The 19181-nt window shown below is 44.8% G+C and overlaps 1 protein-coding gene across 7 annotated transcripts in view; it reads right to left on the bottom strand.

Annotated features, from left to right (window-relative positions):
• LOC147747076 (microtubule-associated serine/threonine-protein kinase 2-like) overlaps positions 1 to 19181 on the bottom strand; it is a 1134689-nt gene that overhangs the window by 352424 nt on the left and 763084 nt on the right. For all 7 annotated transcript variants that reach the window (XM_086952330.1, XM_086952331.1, XM_086952332.1 and 4 more), the window contains one exon: positions 17151 to 17242. In XM_086952330.1, the coding sequence (XP_086808456.1) occupies positions 17151 to 17242 (92 nt within the window). The remainder of the gene's footprint in view (positions 1 to 17150; positions 17243 to 19181) is intronic.

Genomic DNA, 19181 nt, shown 5'->3' with positions numbered 1-19181 from the left:
TCTCGGAGATGGGGTGCGATGATGGAGACGGCCTTGTTGAAAATGTGGTGGGGGCATGGGTCGGTTGGTGATCCGGAGAGGATGGAGTTCATCAAGCGGATGGTGTCTTCGGTACTGATTGGGTTCCAGGCGCAAAGCGTGGTGGTGGGGAGCTTCAATTCAGTGGTGGAGGGGTGGGGGGGTGGACTGGTGGTCGAAGCTATTATGTATGTCAGAGATTTTGCTGTGGAAGAACGAGGCTAGAGAGTCGCAGAGGTCTTGAGAGGGAGTGATGTCGTGGGTGCCGGAGCAGGGATTGGTGAGCTCTTTGACAATGCTGAAAAGTTCCTTGCTGTTGTGGGCGTTGTTGTCGAGACGATCCTTGAATGCTGATTTTTTGGTGGATCGGATCAGCTGGTGGTGTTTGCGGGTGGCGTCCTTGAGGGCGGTCATGTTTTCTGTGGTTGGGTTTTTTCGCCAGGTTTTCTCGAGGGTGCGGCAGTTCTTTTTGGAGTTTTTTAGGTCGTCATTGAACCAGGGGGCTTTTTTGCTACCTGGCCTGTTGTGATGGTTTTTCATGGGTGCTAATTCGTCAGCGCAATTGGTGATCCATTGTGCGAGATTGATGGCTGCTTGATTTGGGTCCGATGCTTTGGCGGGAGGGTTTTGGTTTAGCGATGTGGTGAGCTGGTCGGTGGTAATTTTGTTCCAGTTTCTGCGGGGTACTTGTTGTGTGTGGTGGTGAGTCGTGGTCTTTCTGAAGTTGAAGTGGACGCAGCTGTGGTCCGTCCAGTGGAGTCCTGTGGCATGGTTGAAGGAGACGTGCTTGCTGGAGGAGAAGATTGGGTCGAGCGTGTGTCCGGCGGAGTGGGTGGGGGTGTTAACCAGTTGTTTGAGTCAGAGATTGGCGAGGTTGTCAAGAAGGGTGGAGGTGTTGCTGTCGTTGTTCTTTTCCAGGTGGAAGTTGAGGTCCCCTAAGAGAATGCAGTCCTCAGAGGGGAGGGCGTTTGGGCTGATAAAGTCAGCGATGTCTTCGCTGAATTGTGTGCGGGGTCCTGGTGGTCTGTAGATGAGGGTGCCTCTGAGTGTGGTCTTAGGGTCGGTGTGTATCTGAAAGTGAAGGTGTTCAGCGGCTGAGAGGGGGGCGTCGTAACTGGTCGTGATGCGGATGGTGTTCTTGTGGACGATGGCGATGCCTCCTCCTGTTTGGTTGGTGCGGTCCTTTCGGATGATCTTGTAGCCCTCTGGGATGGCTATTGCGATGTCGGGTGCTGATGATGCGTTCATCCAGGTTTCTGTAAGAAAGGCGACGTCCGGCGTTGTGGTGTCCAGTAGGTTCCACAGTTCAATGGCGTGTCTGTGGATCGAGCGGGTGTTGAGCAGGATGCACTTCAGGTGGTTGTTGTCGGAGCTCTGTTTGGCGTTTGTGGGTGTAGTGTGGGTCTTGTTGCAGCAGAATTTGCAGGAATGGCAGGTGAAGGGACCATGGGTGAGTCCTGGGGCGGCTTGTTGGCAGACAGAGAGGCGGTCGGTGTTGAGAGCATGGAGGGTTGCGGCGTCGTATGTTAGGCGGGTGGTGGGGATTTTGAGGGGGCCAGGGGGTCTGGCGCTGGGCGCGGTCCAGGCGCGGACGGGCGTAGACGGGCTTACCTTTGACGTGCCTTCAGCGCGCATGGGGCGCGTCCGCTGCGCGTGAACGCTGCGCGAAAGTGCGTCTGTCATAAGTGGATAGTGAAGGGGGGCGGAGCGAGGGAGGGGCAGCTGGGAGGCGGGAGCGGGGTGGCGAGTGGGGAGGGGATCGGTGAAGCTGGAGGAAGCGGGGGTGGGGCCGGAACAGCGTCAGGAATGGAGGAAGAATCGAAACCCAAACAAATGGAGGCAGGAGGCACAGTAAATAAATACAGGGGCACGGAGGCACTATTAAAATCACTACAGGCACAATATGCACAATATGAAGGCTCAAACACCACTACATATACGGGGGCACGAAGACACGATTTAATCCGTTTTTTTGCATTTCTTTAGCTACATAACACAGGTGTCCAACAAGGGGTATAAATGTGCCAGATAAACAGAAGCCACTGCCCCACTATCCTCATGGTTGGACGTATGGGGCAAGCATGGAATCCAGTGAAGAATTAACATACTGTGCATGTTTTTACATTTTACAAGAGGAAGCATAGTGCCCTAGGGAGATTGTACACAGTTCACCTCCCTAATGTGGGATGGAACTCACACATCCATGAGAAAGGGCATGTCGAGTTGTATGGGATATCATTGCTAGAGCCAGTTCAGACCACTACAATGATCCAAGTTCCTTGGTCTTCAACAGGGCCATCCTCCACCTGAAGCAATTCAAGACTGTGGACCTCTATCATGATACCACCTCAAGCCTGGCACCTCTGCCTGAACTTTGAGGCACAGATTCATCTTGTAGAGGATCATCCATGAGAATTTGCTGCCTGCCCAAGTTATGTTATGTGCATTTAAGGAGGACACTATCACTGGCGAGGGTATACTGGCACTGAGCAAGGGAAAGAACCTTGCGTCAAAGGGATCCATACTCCCTTTGGCAGCACGTGCTACCATCTGAAGCTTGTTCTTTTACTCATGGCCAATGATGAACTACTCTCAATGCTTAGAACTCCATTTTTACTCTCGCATGGGTGCACTCAGGTCTGAAGATTCCACAGAGTCAGAAGGGAACCTACTCCACTGGGCCAAACTTCCACCTTCAGACCAAGTTTGCCTGGTCGACCTTAAAAGGTGTTGCTACTAAAATAAAAGTTTTTTTAACTCTGATTCTGTCATTGCTCTTAATGGGCAGCTTCAGTTACCTATATTTATAAGAACATCTACCCTAACCCTATCAAGTACAATTTTATGGTTTCTTATTTTTCATGCAAACTTTACAGTGGTATTTAGAAATACATTTTTTGCTATTTGAATATCTAAGTTGTCTTCATCACTTGATGTTTTGTGTTACACTTGGTTTCTTTATATTTCAACTCCTTTGGGGAGAATGGCCAAAATCCAATCAAGATACCCAATATGAGAGCCAAAGATACCTCGAGGAGTCTGCGGAGTGGATTACTGTAGCAGTGAAGTTGCTGATGTTCAGGTAAAAAGCATTAATCTCTTACGGTTCTATTCTCCAGTGTTCCTCTTGCGTGATAACTTATTTTCCAGATACGGTGAGGACACACAATGAATATTAAATCAGCTTCCGCAACCACCCATACATCGGACATAAAACGTTTGCTGAATCATTTTAACACAAATGTGTTTAAACTATTCAGAGCTTCGAGTTACTGGGACTGTTCTCAAGCAAACATTGAATATGGCACCACACTGTGAATTGCCAATTACAAATGGAACCAAGCTTTGGCAACGCTAGTTTTAATATGCTAATGCATGAAGACACAGGCTCACAGAAATTCTGCTTGCTCGTGCAGCATGCTTAAATGTTATTTAGAACTGAGGACAGGTTTATTGGCTTTGGTAGTGCTACAAAAAAAAAATAAGTCGGAAAAAATAAAAATATTACTTCTTGCGCACAATGCACAAAGAGATAAAGAATTTCAGTCAACAAGATGTGATTATTGATCAGACTTTTCAAAGGGAAAATAGTCCCTCGTGCATTCCAATGAAAACACTTCCTAAAGGGCGAGATGATACAAAAGAGGGCCGATTGCATGAGCTGAGAAGAAAATAATTCTCTGGTTGGAGCCAAAACCTATTGAATGAATATATTATTGGGAAATATAGACGGCTAGGCTGTCAAGTCAGACTTAAATACATTACAGGGACCAGAGATATTAACTGTGTATATATTAAAAAAATACAATAGCTAAGCTCAACAAATGTGCAAGGATTTGTTGATGAGAAACGTTTTCCACTAGGTGTATTTGCCTCACATTATTATTACCTTATCTATCCCTGATGTAGTTCACTCGATGGCTTCCATCAAGGAAGGCGTGCCATTCTGTTAGCCAAAACTTTCGAGAAAATAATTGCACAATATTTACTAAACGCAAACCAAAACACGCCTCTTGCTCCTTGCTGAGTTTATGTATTTAAATGAGATCGGCTTCTCTCATTGTGGGGAGAGAACTTGTCTGCAGGTCCAACGAGTAATAGAGGGTCGGCCTAGGGTTTCCCAGTTGTAACAAAAAAGCTTTAAAAACGCTTTAAAAACCTAGTATGCCCTCATTTTACGGACAATTGACTACTGGCCCAGTCATGGGTCTAGTGTGAATTCTCTTGTCATTTCTCTCCATTAGTTTCTTATCACATTCCTGTATGTTGTTCTCCTCCTGATTTTCGTGCAAAAATAAACTTTGCAAAAACTAACAAAAAAAACTGTGTATAGGGTGATAGGATGTAAGCAAACTTACACAGGGCATTTTAATAAATACTTGGATATCAAGATGGCTCTGGTGGTGCGTACTAATGGTTTCCCAACTACAGCCATGGAGCGCTGAATTGCAATTTATACCAATGCTCACAGTGTCTTAAGCAAAGGTTCAATGCATGATGCGAAGGTAGCAGCAAGCAAGGCAGTCAGCCGCCAAGTTTTCCAACTCTTGCTCTTCTGAACAATAATGGTGTTGAGGACTGGTCGACTGGACAACCGCTAAGGCATAAAGTTGCTCATACTTTCAGGCCCCATTCTCCCGAGAGGACTACTTTGATTATCGTTGCCATGTCCTCTCCCAAATCATCCTTAACCTCTTCCTTCTGCCTGCCTCCCACGCCCCCCATCCTCCCAAGAACAGGGCGTGGATACAAGTAACCTACTCTGTGAGGAGGAGGAGTTCCTGAGGAGGGAGCTGCGTCTGAGGTAGCGGTCACACTTTTTATTGAGTCTCAATGCTTTGAGTAGTGCTTCATCAGGTAAATATACTCTAATGAACACGTAGAATTCTTTTAGGAACATTGCAATTCAAGCCAGTTTGGCAAAGGCACAGAGGAAAGATAAAAATCAAATTCCATATGGGGAAGGGTATACAGCCCTCTCGTCTGCCTGGAACTAGTCAAACTGATTCCCCACAGTTGGGGCGTCTACCAGACCCTTTTGTTTGAATTTTTTTGCCCCGATTAAGTGACAACATTGAATCATTAAACACGTTTTGCAAATTCTTCTGAATGCTCAAAAATGTACATTTTGGCAACTATCTTGTTTATTAGAAGATAACAAAAATGTTTTTTTTAAAACTATATTATTAACACTTTAGAATATTCAGGGTATCACTCGTACACTTGAACACTTTCTTATGGCATAGCAAAACTCAGGGCGCCGGAGTCTTCCATCTACTTACAAGTGAGTGAGACTTGCTAAACAAAGGGCGACACTTTAGGCACTGGGACGCTGTTGCAGCAAAGGCGGGACCTCGCCACAACATGCTCCTGGCCCACGACACCAGGGAGAAGTGAAGCAAGTATGACAGAGTGGAAAAGTTGCTGCAGCAGACATGTGCTCCTCTGCATGCCGAGATGGAGCCAGGAGAGGACTGCCCCTCCCTGCTATGGGCCAGCCAGATCAATGCCGTATCCTTGGCCTGTTTCAACACCCTCCACATTCTCCAAAAAATATTCAAAAGGGATCCCATCGCTGTCCAAGAAAAACGGTCATGCATCAGTAGCAAACTGGAGTACGGCAATGCTCTCTATGCTAGAATCAACAAGAAACTACTTTGCAAACTCCAGACCATACAAAACGGCGCAGCCAGTCTGATCCTAGACATCCCCGGTCATAACCACACCACCCAACACCTCTGCGATCTCCACTCGCTCCCTCCCCATCGAAAGAAGAATAACCTTCAAGCTCCTCACTCACTCCTACAAGCCCACTCCAGAACATCGGACCAGCATACCTGAACAACCGCCTCTCCTTCCACATACCCAAGAGACACCTCCGATCAGCTGACCTCTCTCTGGCCACCATTCCACGACTTTACAGGACCAGAATTGGGGAAAAACCCTTCTCCTACCTGTCAGCCAAGGCCTGGAACGACCTCCCCCTCCAGCAAGTTCCTACACTGCTCCAGATCAGGAAGAACATCAAGACCTGGCTCTTTGGCTCACCCCAGCACTCAAAGGAGTAGTGATTACTTGTAACTGCAGAATATTATCAGCTTCTTTAGTGTGCTTGAGATAAACAGAGCAGAACGTCTCAAATTAAGAACATGTGGCAGGAAGGGAAATTCCCTCTGAAAATCTACAAGCCAAATCAGAGGATCCATCCAGGCCGGAATCATAGCACCTGCGACGCTCGCGGGGAAACACGTGAACTTTAGAGTAAGTCAATGAATAAGGCCCTCTGGCCCTACCAATAAACCGGGTCTGCAAGCACCGAGAGGCGCCTTTAAGACGTAGACAGGCGCACGCCGACGTCGGAGCCTGGCTCATCTATAGAAACGCCTTAAGAAACGGTTGTTGTTGCTGGGTGACATGAAGAGGATCGCGTGCGCCTTTTCCTATATGATGTCTTTTTATGCCCCTTGTCATCGGGATTACAAGCACTGGCAGAGTAAGAATCCCTTCCAATACCTCTATAATACCACTAGGTGGCACCACCCCTCCACCCTGCACAGACAGACGACCGTTCAGAGCTTAAACAGAGAAATATCCTGCACTGTTAAGGCGCAGAGTACAGGCAGGACTTTACTCTGCGTTATTTATCCCTGTGTAAGACCATCACTCTGAAATTAAAAACAAAAAAAAACACTATGATACAACGAGTTGTTTGCATGGACTCCACATAATATCTGACAAATGAATGGGTCAATAGTTTGACATAATGCTCGTTTTTTGTCGCTCCGATAGGCATTTAAAGCTGCACTTGTTAAGGAAGCACAGATGAGTGGGACCTGCAGTACGCGGTCTCCTGAATCCATTTTATTTACCTACTCCCCGACATACGTCTGCCAAGCAGAGGTACACTGGAGACTGCAGCTCACGAGGGTAGACTAGTGCAAGTCTGACACTGGTCCTTGCAGTCCGTGCCCCTACCTGTTATACACCTGCTAACCCCACCACGAAGCACGCAACTATCAATAGTGCATCGAGTGCAGTGGCACCGGGGCCCAGGTCTCTGAGGACCCACTGCACCTCAAATCAAAATTGATGTTTACTTTTACGTCTGGCCGCTGTTTAAAGGAATTTATAACATACGAATGTTGAGGCATCGAATCAATTTTATTGTACGGTTCCCATGACGAGTCTTGTCCAGACCCCACTTGCACTTTAGACGAGTTTGCACAGATACGTTTGCACTTTAACCTGGGAATAAGGAGGGAACGGAAGGGCACAGCGTCCCTTTGAACAAGCTTGTAATTCTGTTGACTTCATTTGGCATACTGCTTTCTGCTCAATGGAATCACATGGTTGTAGAGACATACTGTGTATGTGCGAAGCTTGATTATTATATTATTCTGTTTGGAGGACTCTTTCTGCACTTTAAGTGAGGATGCACAGATACCACCGCACTTTACCTTGGAATAAGCCTGCACTAAGCAAGACACTGGGAGACCCCATGTTAAACACTCTAAATAGACCATAATGTATCATCTTTTTTCTCCCTAATGGAATATTGTCTAATGTTTTATCCCCACCGTCGTCGTTTATGTAAAAATGTTGCTATGGAGATAACCTATATGTTACATCTTGGCACACGCACTTTAACCAGAGCTAATCGCATATACTGCGACTTTGTTCTTAGTTTACACTTACATTTCTACTTCATTCCTCTATGAATTCTGTAACAATTTTTCTTGATGTGCCATTATACTAATTTACACTTTAAAACAAAGGCAATAGGAAAAAACTAGCGCTTATGCTGTAATCTGCAATAGCATACAACTTTTTAATCCGCGAATTTCACATTTTTAAACAGAAATCTGCCTGAACTAATTACCATTTACAATCAGTAATTATGAAGTCTTTTTTCAGCCGTTGAGATTTTAACATTTTATAGGCCTTTCTACACAATATACTATGGTTTTTATTAACCGAAACAAACTTATTTTGATTTTTTTTGCTGGCTTTTTACTGTCAAACCAGGTGATGAGGGTCCACTTTACTTGCTTGTATTAGGGCCCTTGGCACTCTTGCTAAGCAAATGCCCACCACCCCAGCAGTCTGCACTGGAAGAAGACCATCTCGGTACCAGGTCCCTCTTGCACCATCTTTAAACCCACCTGCATCATATAGTAAGTCATCACAACCGATACAGCCATCTATCTCGCTGACAAGCTCATCACCTTTGATGGCTCTCAACACACCTGCAGGACACCAGCAGACCGAAAGAGAGAAGCCTACTAAGTAATGCTACCCACAGCTTCTTCATGAAATCCTTTGGATTTATAATACTAAGCGCTTCCTTGCAGGCTGTACTGTAGAGTAAGCCTGGGAGCAGGAGCATGTGTATATGGTCAATAACGTCAGGGAGCAATTCAAAGGAAACAAGCAACATCCTGTCCATGGGAATAGAAACTGTGGGAGGCAGGGTGGATTTATCCGCCCACCCCAAGATTTTGGACTGGAGGGAACCCAGGGGATAATGTCACCTAAAGATTTAAAAGTGCAAACTAAACATTAAACAGTGGCAAGGCTGTGTCTCCTTGAAGCGTGGTAACCTGAGGAGCAAACTCTGTGGTGCCTTTATGACCCTTTTGTTTTGTAAATGATTGAATTGCAATTGAATTTTGTCAAGCCAGGCCAGCAGCCGAGTAAGGGACCTCAGGAGAAACCTTTTTATGTTAATAGAAGTTACTGCTCACTCCCCCCACTTGGCGGTGGTGAGAGGGTGGGTGGTGGGGAGTGGGGATTTTTCAGATGAGGCTCAGTCACCATAGGTTGCTCTTAGGTTACAGGAGACGTGCGAAGGTTAGCATGACTTAAGAGATTTTCTGTTCAGTCACTAGGATTGATCTTGAGTGAGTGTGGGACCATTCCACAGAGAAAAGCACACCTTTAAATCTTATACTACGCACAGGCACCGAAGTGGGAATCACTACTTTTACATGAGATGTGTTAAGTGTATTTATTGAACTCCATATATTAAAGCCAACTGAATAACATTAATTGAGGCACTTATCTTTGGCGTTAAACTGAGGAGAAAAGGCTGTATCCATGTAGTCTCTGAACTGCACAATTTGTAATCCTGCACTCAAGATTACAAATTCAGTCAACCAGGTGTGCATGACTAAGTTTATGTGACTACGATTAGGAAATCCACTCAAGGAGGCAGGACCTTCATGGCTGCAGCGACTAAGCTTTGGAATCCGCTCCCAGCTTTGCTGAGGTCTTTTTTCCTCAGTAATCTGAGTTTTGGTCTCAATACTGATTATCTGACCTATGAACGGCTATTTCAAACTTCTAGCGCTCATGTTTCTCAGTTTTAGTGGCTAGTACAGGGATACCAGTCAGTGACAGAGTGCTTTAAAAATCCTATAAATAAATGAAATCCAGTTTGTCGACTACAGCGTGCGTCTCAACATAGAGAAGCGCAATGCAATAGCTCACTCTGCAGACACCTTCAGTGCACGACTGACAAACTGACATCCAGCAACAATGCCCTTCAGCTGACGCGCGCAACTCAAGGCACATGAAGAGTGCACAGATACCAGTTCTGCCTGCCCTCGCATTTCTACATAAGCAGCACTAAAGGCAGCAAGTGTTTGTCCGCTGCTGCCGCCTGTTTTCCGTCTCTGACAGCTCTCTGTGCCAACACGAGGGCAGTCTTCAGGCTTACGAGTACGTGGCATTTGACAGTGCATTAACCCCATCAATGCTCATGACGGAACGGTTCTGTCATGAGCAACGGTGGGCGTGTGCTCTTGACGGAACGGTTTTGTCATGGCACCCACCCATGGGGGAAGCGCTGGCGCTCCCCCACATGGGCAGACCATCCACCCCTCAAACAGGGATGGCAGCGGAAGAGATTACGCTGCCACTCTCGACCACCTACCCCCCTAAGCAATCCCATGACATCAGCATGCATGGCATGCGCCAATGTCATCAGGAGCCCTCGGACGCAATGGAAGCCATTTGCTTCCTGGTTTTTGGAAGAACAGGTAGTTGTTTCTCCAGAGGAAAGAGATTTTCCTCTCCCCTGATGTTTCTTTGCAGAGCATTCCTGCTGCACGATCACACATGGAGTCACGATCGTGCAGCAGGATTGCCCCCACCAGGTATTTTTTTGTTGCTGTAATGGAAGAGATCCCTTGGGAAAGGGTCGCTTCCAAAGAGGATATTTTATGTGCATCCATTTTCTGGCCCTCTGGGGACATATGGCCCTTTCTTTTGGCCTTTCTGTTCCTGGAGGAGTGTGGGGGGTGGCCTTTTTGCACCCAGGGGGGGCAGAAAACTCACTGGACCTAGGGATATTGACTAAAAGTGTATGGAAGTTGATCCCTTGAGATAGGGTCGCCACCCCACTTACTTTTATACTTGTGGCAGATTTCTGCCCCCCACTATAACCAGGATTTTTTTGTAAACGGAAGCAACCCCTAAGGCTAGGGTCGTTTCCAAATGAGTGCATATTGATTCAGCCGTTTTCTGCCTCGAAGGACATATTGGGCAGATTAATTTGTTAATACTTGTCGATTACACAAGTGAGGTATCATTTTACTCGGGAGACCGAGGGGAATGCTGGGTGGGAGGACTTTGTCTCGGCGTGGTGATCCCAGACAGGAATGTGATGAAAATTTGATGTTTTAGGTCAATTTGAGGTTTGCGGGGGATTCTGGGTAGGAAAATGTACAGGGATCCACCCAAGCCATATCTCCTTCAACTCCCAGAGCGGTCTAGTTTTCAGAAATGTCTGGGTTAGGTAGGTTTCCCTAGATGGCAGCCAAGCCAGGAACCAAGAACGCAGGTGACCCCTTGCAAAACCAGGTCATTTTGTGATTGTGATGTCTCAACAACACGTTTTGGGCACTGTTGAACTAGGCCCTTTTTACAGGGTCATACCAGAACTTTTTGCCTTCCTCCTGTTTTTCTTTCTGACCTGTCGTTGGTGGTTCCATGACTTTGGGCACTTTATCACTGCTGATCAGTGCTAAAGTGCATGTGCTCTCTTTTGTAAACTTGGTACGATTGGTCTACACCCGTTTGGCATATTTAATTTACTTAGAAGACCCTTGTATAGTGGTATTCCATGTACCCAGGGCCTGTAAATTAAATGCTAATGGTGGGCTTGCTGATGAAGAAGGGGGGTTTGGCCCTGTGGGAATGAGGGTAGGTTGGGCCACAATATATTCAAAACAGTCAGTTTACCTATACCTCGATGCTGAATTCAAACAATGAATGCTAATAAGCATTCATTGTTTGAATTCAGCATCGAGGTATAGGTAAACAAAAAAATGGTGGGCTTGCAGCACTGCTTGCACCACCCACCGAAGTAGCCTTTCAAACCGGTCTCAGGCCTCTGCCACTGCAGGGCCTGCACGTGCAGTTTACTGCCGCCATGAAGTGGCATATAAAGTGGCTGCCACATCTGCAACACCCCTTTTTCTGCATATCAGTCACCCCTAAGGTATGCCCTAGCTAGCCCTATCAGCAGGGTGCTGTGTAGGTGAAAGGTCGGACATGTGCCTTAACTGTCTGGTATGTCCTGGAAGTGTCAAACAGCCTATTTGGTTTCTCACTGCTGTGAGGCTGCCCTCTCCTCGGGATGCATTGGGGATTCTCTGATATGTGCTTCTCCGACACAGAGGGGGAGAGCGTGATCATGTTTGGTATGTTTGGAATAGTAGTGATAAATCCTGCTTCTTGCCTGGTGAGAGGCACACAAGTCACCTCATCCTTGATTCTCCTTGGTGTCTAGTTTAAAAAAATGTAATGGTTTGCTAAGATTCCCTAGGTGCCGGCTGAGTTAGGGTCCCAAAGCCACAGGAATGCACATTACAAAAGAACGGTCAGAGTTCTGTGGAAAAAAGTGATATGTCCACGTTGCGTTTTGGATCCTTTCCTGTCACAGGCACTAGGCCTACCCACATAAGTGAAGTGCAATTTGTATCAGGAGATGTAAGGAAACACAGAATAGAAGAACAAGTGTTATTGCCAATTGACTTTCTTTGCATTTCTGCCTTCCAAATGTAAGACAATGTGTAAAAAAAGAAGTTATTTTGAAAAATGTTCTCTAATTCACATGCTTGTAGGGGTACCCACAATTTAAGAGATGTGCAAATAACCACTGCTTCCAAACTCTATATTTTGTTTCCATTTTGGAAATATATAGGTTTCCTTGAGCCCCATTTTATATTTTACAAAATGATCTGCTTTGTACCCGATACACAATGAAAAACCATTGCACGACGCAACACAGTTATTGGCTCTGGGTTCCTCTGGTTCATGGTGAGCCTACTATAACCTTATAACCAGAAGGATCCAGCAGATTTAACTGTATATTGCTTTAAAAAATCTGCCATACTTAGAAGAAGTTACAGGTGAAAACGTTAGCAGTAATTGCTGTTTTTTTCAACTCCATTTCAATTTGTTTTAATTTTCAACTGTTAGTTTCTTTTAAAAACAAGCATATGCAATGCAATAGATCTGGCATTACAGATAGTTTGAGGTATTGTCGTTGCAAATAATAATTCAACATCAATGGCTCATACTTTCAGTAATGCAAGACCTAGAGCATTGCAAATGGTTGTGTAGTGAGCCAGGAACCAGCATTGTATGTCTCAGTGCAGTACCACAAGCAGCTCCTAAAAATCCCTAGTGAGCAAGCCACCAGCACTGCAGGTCTAGGTGAAGCAAGACAAGCTGCTCCTAGAGGTCCTAGTGAGCATCATAAACTTTGATGATTTGGTAAAATCACCCTACCCATAACGCAATGCATGCAAGACAGTACCCTGAGTATAGTCACATAGCTATGTCCATATACACAATTAGTAACTTTGCAATGTGACAAAACAATTATTATATTAATTCCTGATTAGAGTGTACTCTATGTGAAGCTGATGAAGGGACATTTATAGAAGGTATAATATAAATGTGAGATGTGGTAGGTGCAGTACCGCAAGCTGCTGTTAGAGGTCCCTAGTGATCATAAACTTTTGGCCACATATACAAAATCCACCTTGCCCATAATGCATTGCATGCAAGACAGTAACCTGAGTACATTCAAATATCTCTGCCCCTATATACAATAAGTAGCTTTGAATTGTGACAAAACAATTATTATATAAATTCGGATTAGGTAGTACTCTGTGGAGCTGATGAAGGGAAATTTATAGAAGGTATAATATAAGTGTGAGATGTGGTAGGTGCAGGACCGCAAGCTGCCCCTAGAGCTCCCTAGTGAGCAAGGCATCAGCACTGCTTGTCGAGGTGGTGCAGTACCGCTAGCTGCTCCTAGAGGTCCCTAGTGAGCATCATAAACTTAGAAGATTGGTAAATCTACCCTACCAATAATGCATGAGTAAATTCACATATCTATGTCCATATCTACAATTAGTAGCTTTGAAATGTGACAAAACAATTATATTAATTCTGGATTAGGTTGTACTCTATGTGGAGCGGATGAAGGGAAATTTATAGAAGGTCTAATATAAATGTGAGATGTGGTAGGTGCAGTACCGCAAGCTGCCCCTAAAGCTCCCTAGTGAGCAAGCCACCAGCACTGCTTGTCGAGGTGCAGTACCGCAAGCTGCTACTAGAGGTCTCTAGTGAGCATCATGAACTTAGAAGATTGGTAAATCTACCCTACCCATAATGCATTGCATACAAGACAGTACCATGAGTACATTCACATAGCTATGCCCTTATCTACAATTAGTAGCTTCGAAATGCGACATAACAATTATATTAATTCTGGATTAGGTTGTACTCTATGTGGAGCGGATGAAGGGAAATTTATAGAAGGTCTAATATAAATACGAGATGTGGTAGGTGCAGTACCGCAAGCTGTTCCTAGAGGTCCCTAGTGAGCATCATAAACTTTTAATCACATATGCAAAATCCACCCTACCCGTATTGCATTGCAATTGCATGCAAGACAGTACCACGAGTACATACAAATAGCTGTGTCCACATATACAGTTAGTAGCTTTAAAATGTGACAAAACAATTATTATATTAATTCCAAATTAGGTTGTACTCTGTGAAGCTGATGAAGGAAAATATATAGAAGGTCTAATGTAAATGTGAGATGCGCTAGCAAGTAAAGTAACCATTGCCAACCTCGTTTAGGACCAAGTGAGTGTCCTGTCTGAAGGCCTTAAAGAAAATGGTGCCTTGAGGCTGCAATTAAAACCTAGAGCGTAACAACACATGTAACAGGGGATGCCCTAATGGGAGGTTACAAGAAGAGACAGCAGTACTGAGGAGGGACTACAAAGCCTAATGACCAATAAACAGCCTCTGTTTACAAAGGACAGGGACAGGCGCTAATTAAAAAGTTGTGCGGGAAATAACTCTCCAGGATCCATTATTGCTTTCACATCTATTTCTACCACTAACTAGAAGGAGGTTGAAAGCACAAAAAATTGCAAAAATAGGCTCTGTCCTAGTAAAATGCCAAAACTGTATAGAAAAGTTTGGTTTTCCGACAAAAGTCTGCCTGTCCCTGAAAGCTGAGAAGATGGTGATTTCAGCACTACAAACCCTTTGTTGATACCACTTGCAGTGAAAAAAACAGATGCTTTCTTCTGCAGCACTTTTTTTTCACATTTAAATAAATAAAAAAAGAAAACATTTTGCTGTATTTTGGCTAATTTCTGGGCCCCCTCCAGGGAAATCCACAAACCATGGCTACCTTTAGAATCCTCAGGGTGAGGGAAAAAAAATGACGCAAATTCGACGTGGATGCCTTAAGTGGACAAATAGTTACAGGGTCCCAAGTGCAAACTACCCCAAATATCCCCCCAAAAAAGGCTTAGCCCAGGGGTGCGGGCGGGGGAAGCCTAGCAGCTAAGGGGTAAAAACAAAACACACACAGTTACACAAGTTGGAAAAAAAGAAGGATAATTGTATTGTTTTGCTTTCCTTTGCTATTCACCACAGGAAAGACAACAACGGACAGCAAACTGTGAGGGGAGGAATGCACACAGGTGCGCGCAGTTGTGCTAGGTTCCCATGCTGTACAGTGTGTATGACGAGAAAACAACGAAAGAAACGTCACAAACCCAGATTTGCAAAATACATTAAGAGGAGAGCTCTATCAAGGGTGAAACAGCCGACCTGGCGTTTTGCAGGGCCTGTAAGTGAAGCAAGAGGAGGCTTCTACCCTCCCTTCCAAGTCCAGCAACAGGTAGCCACATTGTGCGGTGTCGGTCTGCACACATTTGCTCCCTCCACTGCACCTCACTCCTGGGTAACGCCTGCTGGTCAGGGTGGGGAGGCCATTTTGTGTTGGGGAAAAGGGGTGTGCTGCTATATCGCGCCACACCCATATTGCAGCAGGGCTGGGGGTCCCCGAAGGCTTTCATTTACTCTACTGGGGTGGGTAATACCTTGGAGACCATGCTTGCGGGCCTGAGGTCCTTCTAAGGGCCTGGAGCAGCTGGTGTTTCTCTCATGGAACACTGTACATTGAACGGGGAAGGAGGTGCTTGTGGAAAGACATTTGGGCAGATGGTAACTTGGAGGTAAGTGCTCCCACACAGAAGTGCTGTACTTCAGCCAATGCAAGAAATAGGGTGGCCACAATGAAAGTATTCCCTCTGAATGCATTTTGTAAGCATTGGAAAAACAGTTTCTGGCACTTTTTTCAGAAGCCCAAATCATGAATTGTTGATAACCACTAATTTTCAGAATGTATAAAACACAGGAAATACCCCACTGTAATACACACAAAAATGAAGACTGAAAACTGAACTCTTTCAACGGTTTTTGCCACCTTTTGGCAAATATAGATGAACACTAGGAGAACAATTTCTAAATTCTCTTCTGCGGCAATTCAGCTGACACTCATCAGCCAGGCTAGCATGAATCCAGAGGCAAAGTGAGCAAGGGACCCACGTCTGAGCATACCCTTCCAACTTAGGGCGAACAAAGTAAACACAAGGAGATGATGGACGGAGTGCCAAAACTTTACAGACATTCACCACCAGTCCATCATTGTTCTTTAGCTCACTTTGCCACCTCAGTTCAGACCCAGCTATATGCAAATCAGTATTGACCCTGTGCCTCATGGGAACTGTCCAGCCAAGTCTTTCCTGGCCCGGAAACAAGCATCCTGCGACCGGTTTCGGTGTAACACCCCATATCAGCCAGGGTAGCTTGAATCGAGTGGCAAAGTGAGGGGTGAGTGTCTGAAAAGTTTCAGCGTTCCGTCCATCATCACCTTGTGTTTGCTTTGCTCGCCCTAAGTTGGCAGGGTATGCCCAGACGTGGTTTCCTAGCTCACTTTGCCACTGGATTCAAGCTAGCCTGGCTTATGAGGGTTGTTACCCCTAAACCGGTCCCAGGATGCTTGTTTCCAGTTCAGGTTCTTCCCTGTCTTGGCAGTTCGGGCTGGACTGTTCCTGTGAAGCATAGGTTCAAGACTGGTTTGCATATAGCTGGGTCTGAACTGAGGTGGCGATATGAGCTAAAGAACAATGATCAATGATCGATTCAACACAGATCTGTGACTGGGGTGAGTGTCTGAAAAGTTTCAGAGCTACGTCCATCATCTCCTCGCATTGGCTTTGGTACATAATTTACCCACCTCGGAAAGATGGAAGCTTAAGTCTGTCTTTCTGAGAGGCGGTCTGATGACCTATGTTATGTTATGTTATATTGAGCTTATAAAGCGCACATCTACTCAAAGTGTACCGGCGCTAGCTCCTGAGAGAAAGAATGTCCGTGTATCAGATTAAAACAGCAAAGTCTTGAGATTCTTTTTAAAAAGCATTGGGTCTATGCACTACAGTGTTTGGCAGCTGTGAATATTCAACTCACTAAGACGGGGCAAAGGTGAGCATTATGCCCTAAGCCAAGCACTGCTTCAGCAAAATGTATGTTTAGATTTTTACATGAAAATAAGTGGGGGGTCTTCATTTGTAAAGCGATTGTCTAGGAGGCCATGCCACAAGATGGCAGCTTTATTAAAAAAAAAATATATATATATATACATATATATATATATATATATATATATACATACGATTCAAATCACGCAACAATAACAAATGGATTCAACTCATAAATGAAAGTAAAGATCTGTGAATTACCTGTGTGTCCATGTAGTGGGGAGTGCGGTCTTGGCAGCGTTGGTGATGTGCTGGAAGTTATGATTAAACTTTTTCTGTTACTTGTGCGGCAGCTGAAATAGAAAAATGATTTCAACGTTAGACACAGGAGGAACAATGGATGTCTTCTCTCATACAGCAACCACCATGAGAAAACAACAGAAAAGTAATTGATCATGGAGCACATCTGAGACAGCTGGATGCATTCCCACAGCCGGAGTCCATGATGACCATTGCAGAGACTTCCTAAAGCAGAACTGTGCCAAGGGGCTAGAAGACACGCTCACGTGTGAAGCGCACACCTTAACATGTGTTGCCCAGTCGAGACTAACCCTTATGTACCACCGATGATTCCACATGCATAGGCCTTGAGGCAGCCTTTTAAACCCAGGTAGATAGCAACATTGACAAATAAAAGAAAAAATATGAGTGTGTCTATTCAATGAAGATAAAAGGACGTCTCCTATCAACAGGAACTGTGTGGTCAAGGGTAAGACATCAAGTTAAATTTTTAGGCACCATCATTAACAATCAATCAGCAGGTGTTGGTAGCATCGGATGCAGGTGGAAATCCTAATCTCACCTCTAGGTCTCACACTTCTATTCAGCAAAACCTTTAACAGGCCCGACACACTAAGCCCACTCATTAATTCCCTCAGTATGTTGTTTGTAGTAACATCAATTGTGGGAAACATCTGTACTCCAGTGAGGGTAGGGCCTACAACTCCTCGCAGCAATTGAAGTTATACAATATAGAGTGCATGTTTCCCGATTTATGTATATTTCCAAGTGGATAGAATTTAGAACACCACCATTTTTTGGTGTTTGAACAAAACTTCATTGTAAAAGCCCAAATAGTACTTAAAGAAAATGTTTACTGTTAGCAACAGTTGTTTAAAGTACATTTGTTATCCATAAGACAGTGCCTTGGTGAATCCTTTATACAATTTTCAGAATATCTCCTGGTAGCTATTCTGCAATTTGAATTATTTTGCTTTGCGTTCCAATGTATTGTGCCCTGTCAACATAGATAGAGTTGGGAGTATCTTTATAAGATTATATGCAGCTTTCCAAGAGAACCCCCTTTAGGCTAGTCCTTGGTGTAAGTATTTCAATTATTTGAAACCTCCTTTGATTCAACAAGCTCTGCTCGCTTCTTATTTTCTTTCCAGGTTTCTAGGATTGGCTGATCCTAAGAAATCAGGAGCCTCCTTCCCCTCTAATGCCAACTACCATCTGGACCGATCCCAGAATGTACCCATCTGCTAAGCTCTTCTGGAGTAGTGGCCACCAGAGAACTGAACACACAGTCCCGCTCAAGCCTTGCTAATGCCAACAATCTGTTTTCTTTTTTGTACTGGCAATAACTCTCCTGTGCTTTCCAACAATCTTCATTCTCTTCCGGTAGACCTTTCCCATCGACTGCCCACTTCATGTAAACGTTTTGGTGACTTGCATGATCTCACGTCATATCCTGTTCAACTTTTTGCGATTCCTGTAGGTAATGTACCAGACACTGCACTTCGCTTCAGTGAGTGCATGATGCCACTCATGAGAACATTCTCTTAGGCTCCCACTTCTCCTGATCCACGAGCCATATGGCAGATCTTGTGATCATTATCTATACATAGGCACACACACCTTATCCATCCGCTCCTTAGTTGTGTTTATGTTTTTTTATGCACCAGAGAACTCATCCCCACTGCACCTCCATTTTCCAATTAATGACCACCTACCTTCTCTACTCTCTGTAAACCGGATTTTAGTCTGAGTGGAGTGAAAAAGTGGAAGTTTAAAAAAGCAGCACCCATGTGGGGGGTGGGTTTGGAGTGTACATCTGGGACTCTGAATTATACTGGTTGCATATGTAACCAAGCCAGTCCTTTCCTACAAAGGGGGATGCTATACCTAAAGGAAAGATGCATAACCTTTCCTTTACGAAGGCAGGCATGCGTGCTTTCCATAAACAAATCTTTTCGGAGCATTAAATGCACTAGATTAATATTCCCTTAA

This window comes from Lissotriton vulgaris, chromosome 1_1 (genome assembly GCF_964263255.1).
Source record: "Lissotriton vulgaris chromosome 1_1, aLisVul1.2, whole genome shotgun sequence".
Classification (NCBI taxonomy): Eukaryota; Metazoa; Chordata; class Amphibia; order Caudata; family Salamandridae; genus Lissotriton; species Lissotriton vulgaris.
Note: the sequence above shows the minus strand (reverse complement) of the source record. Positions and strands in the feature narration are given on the sequence as shown.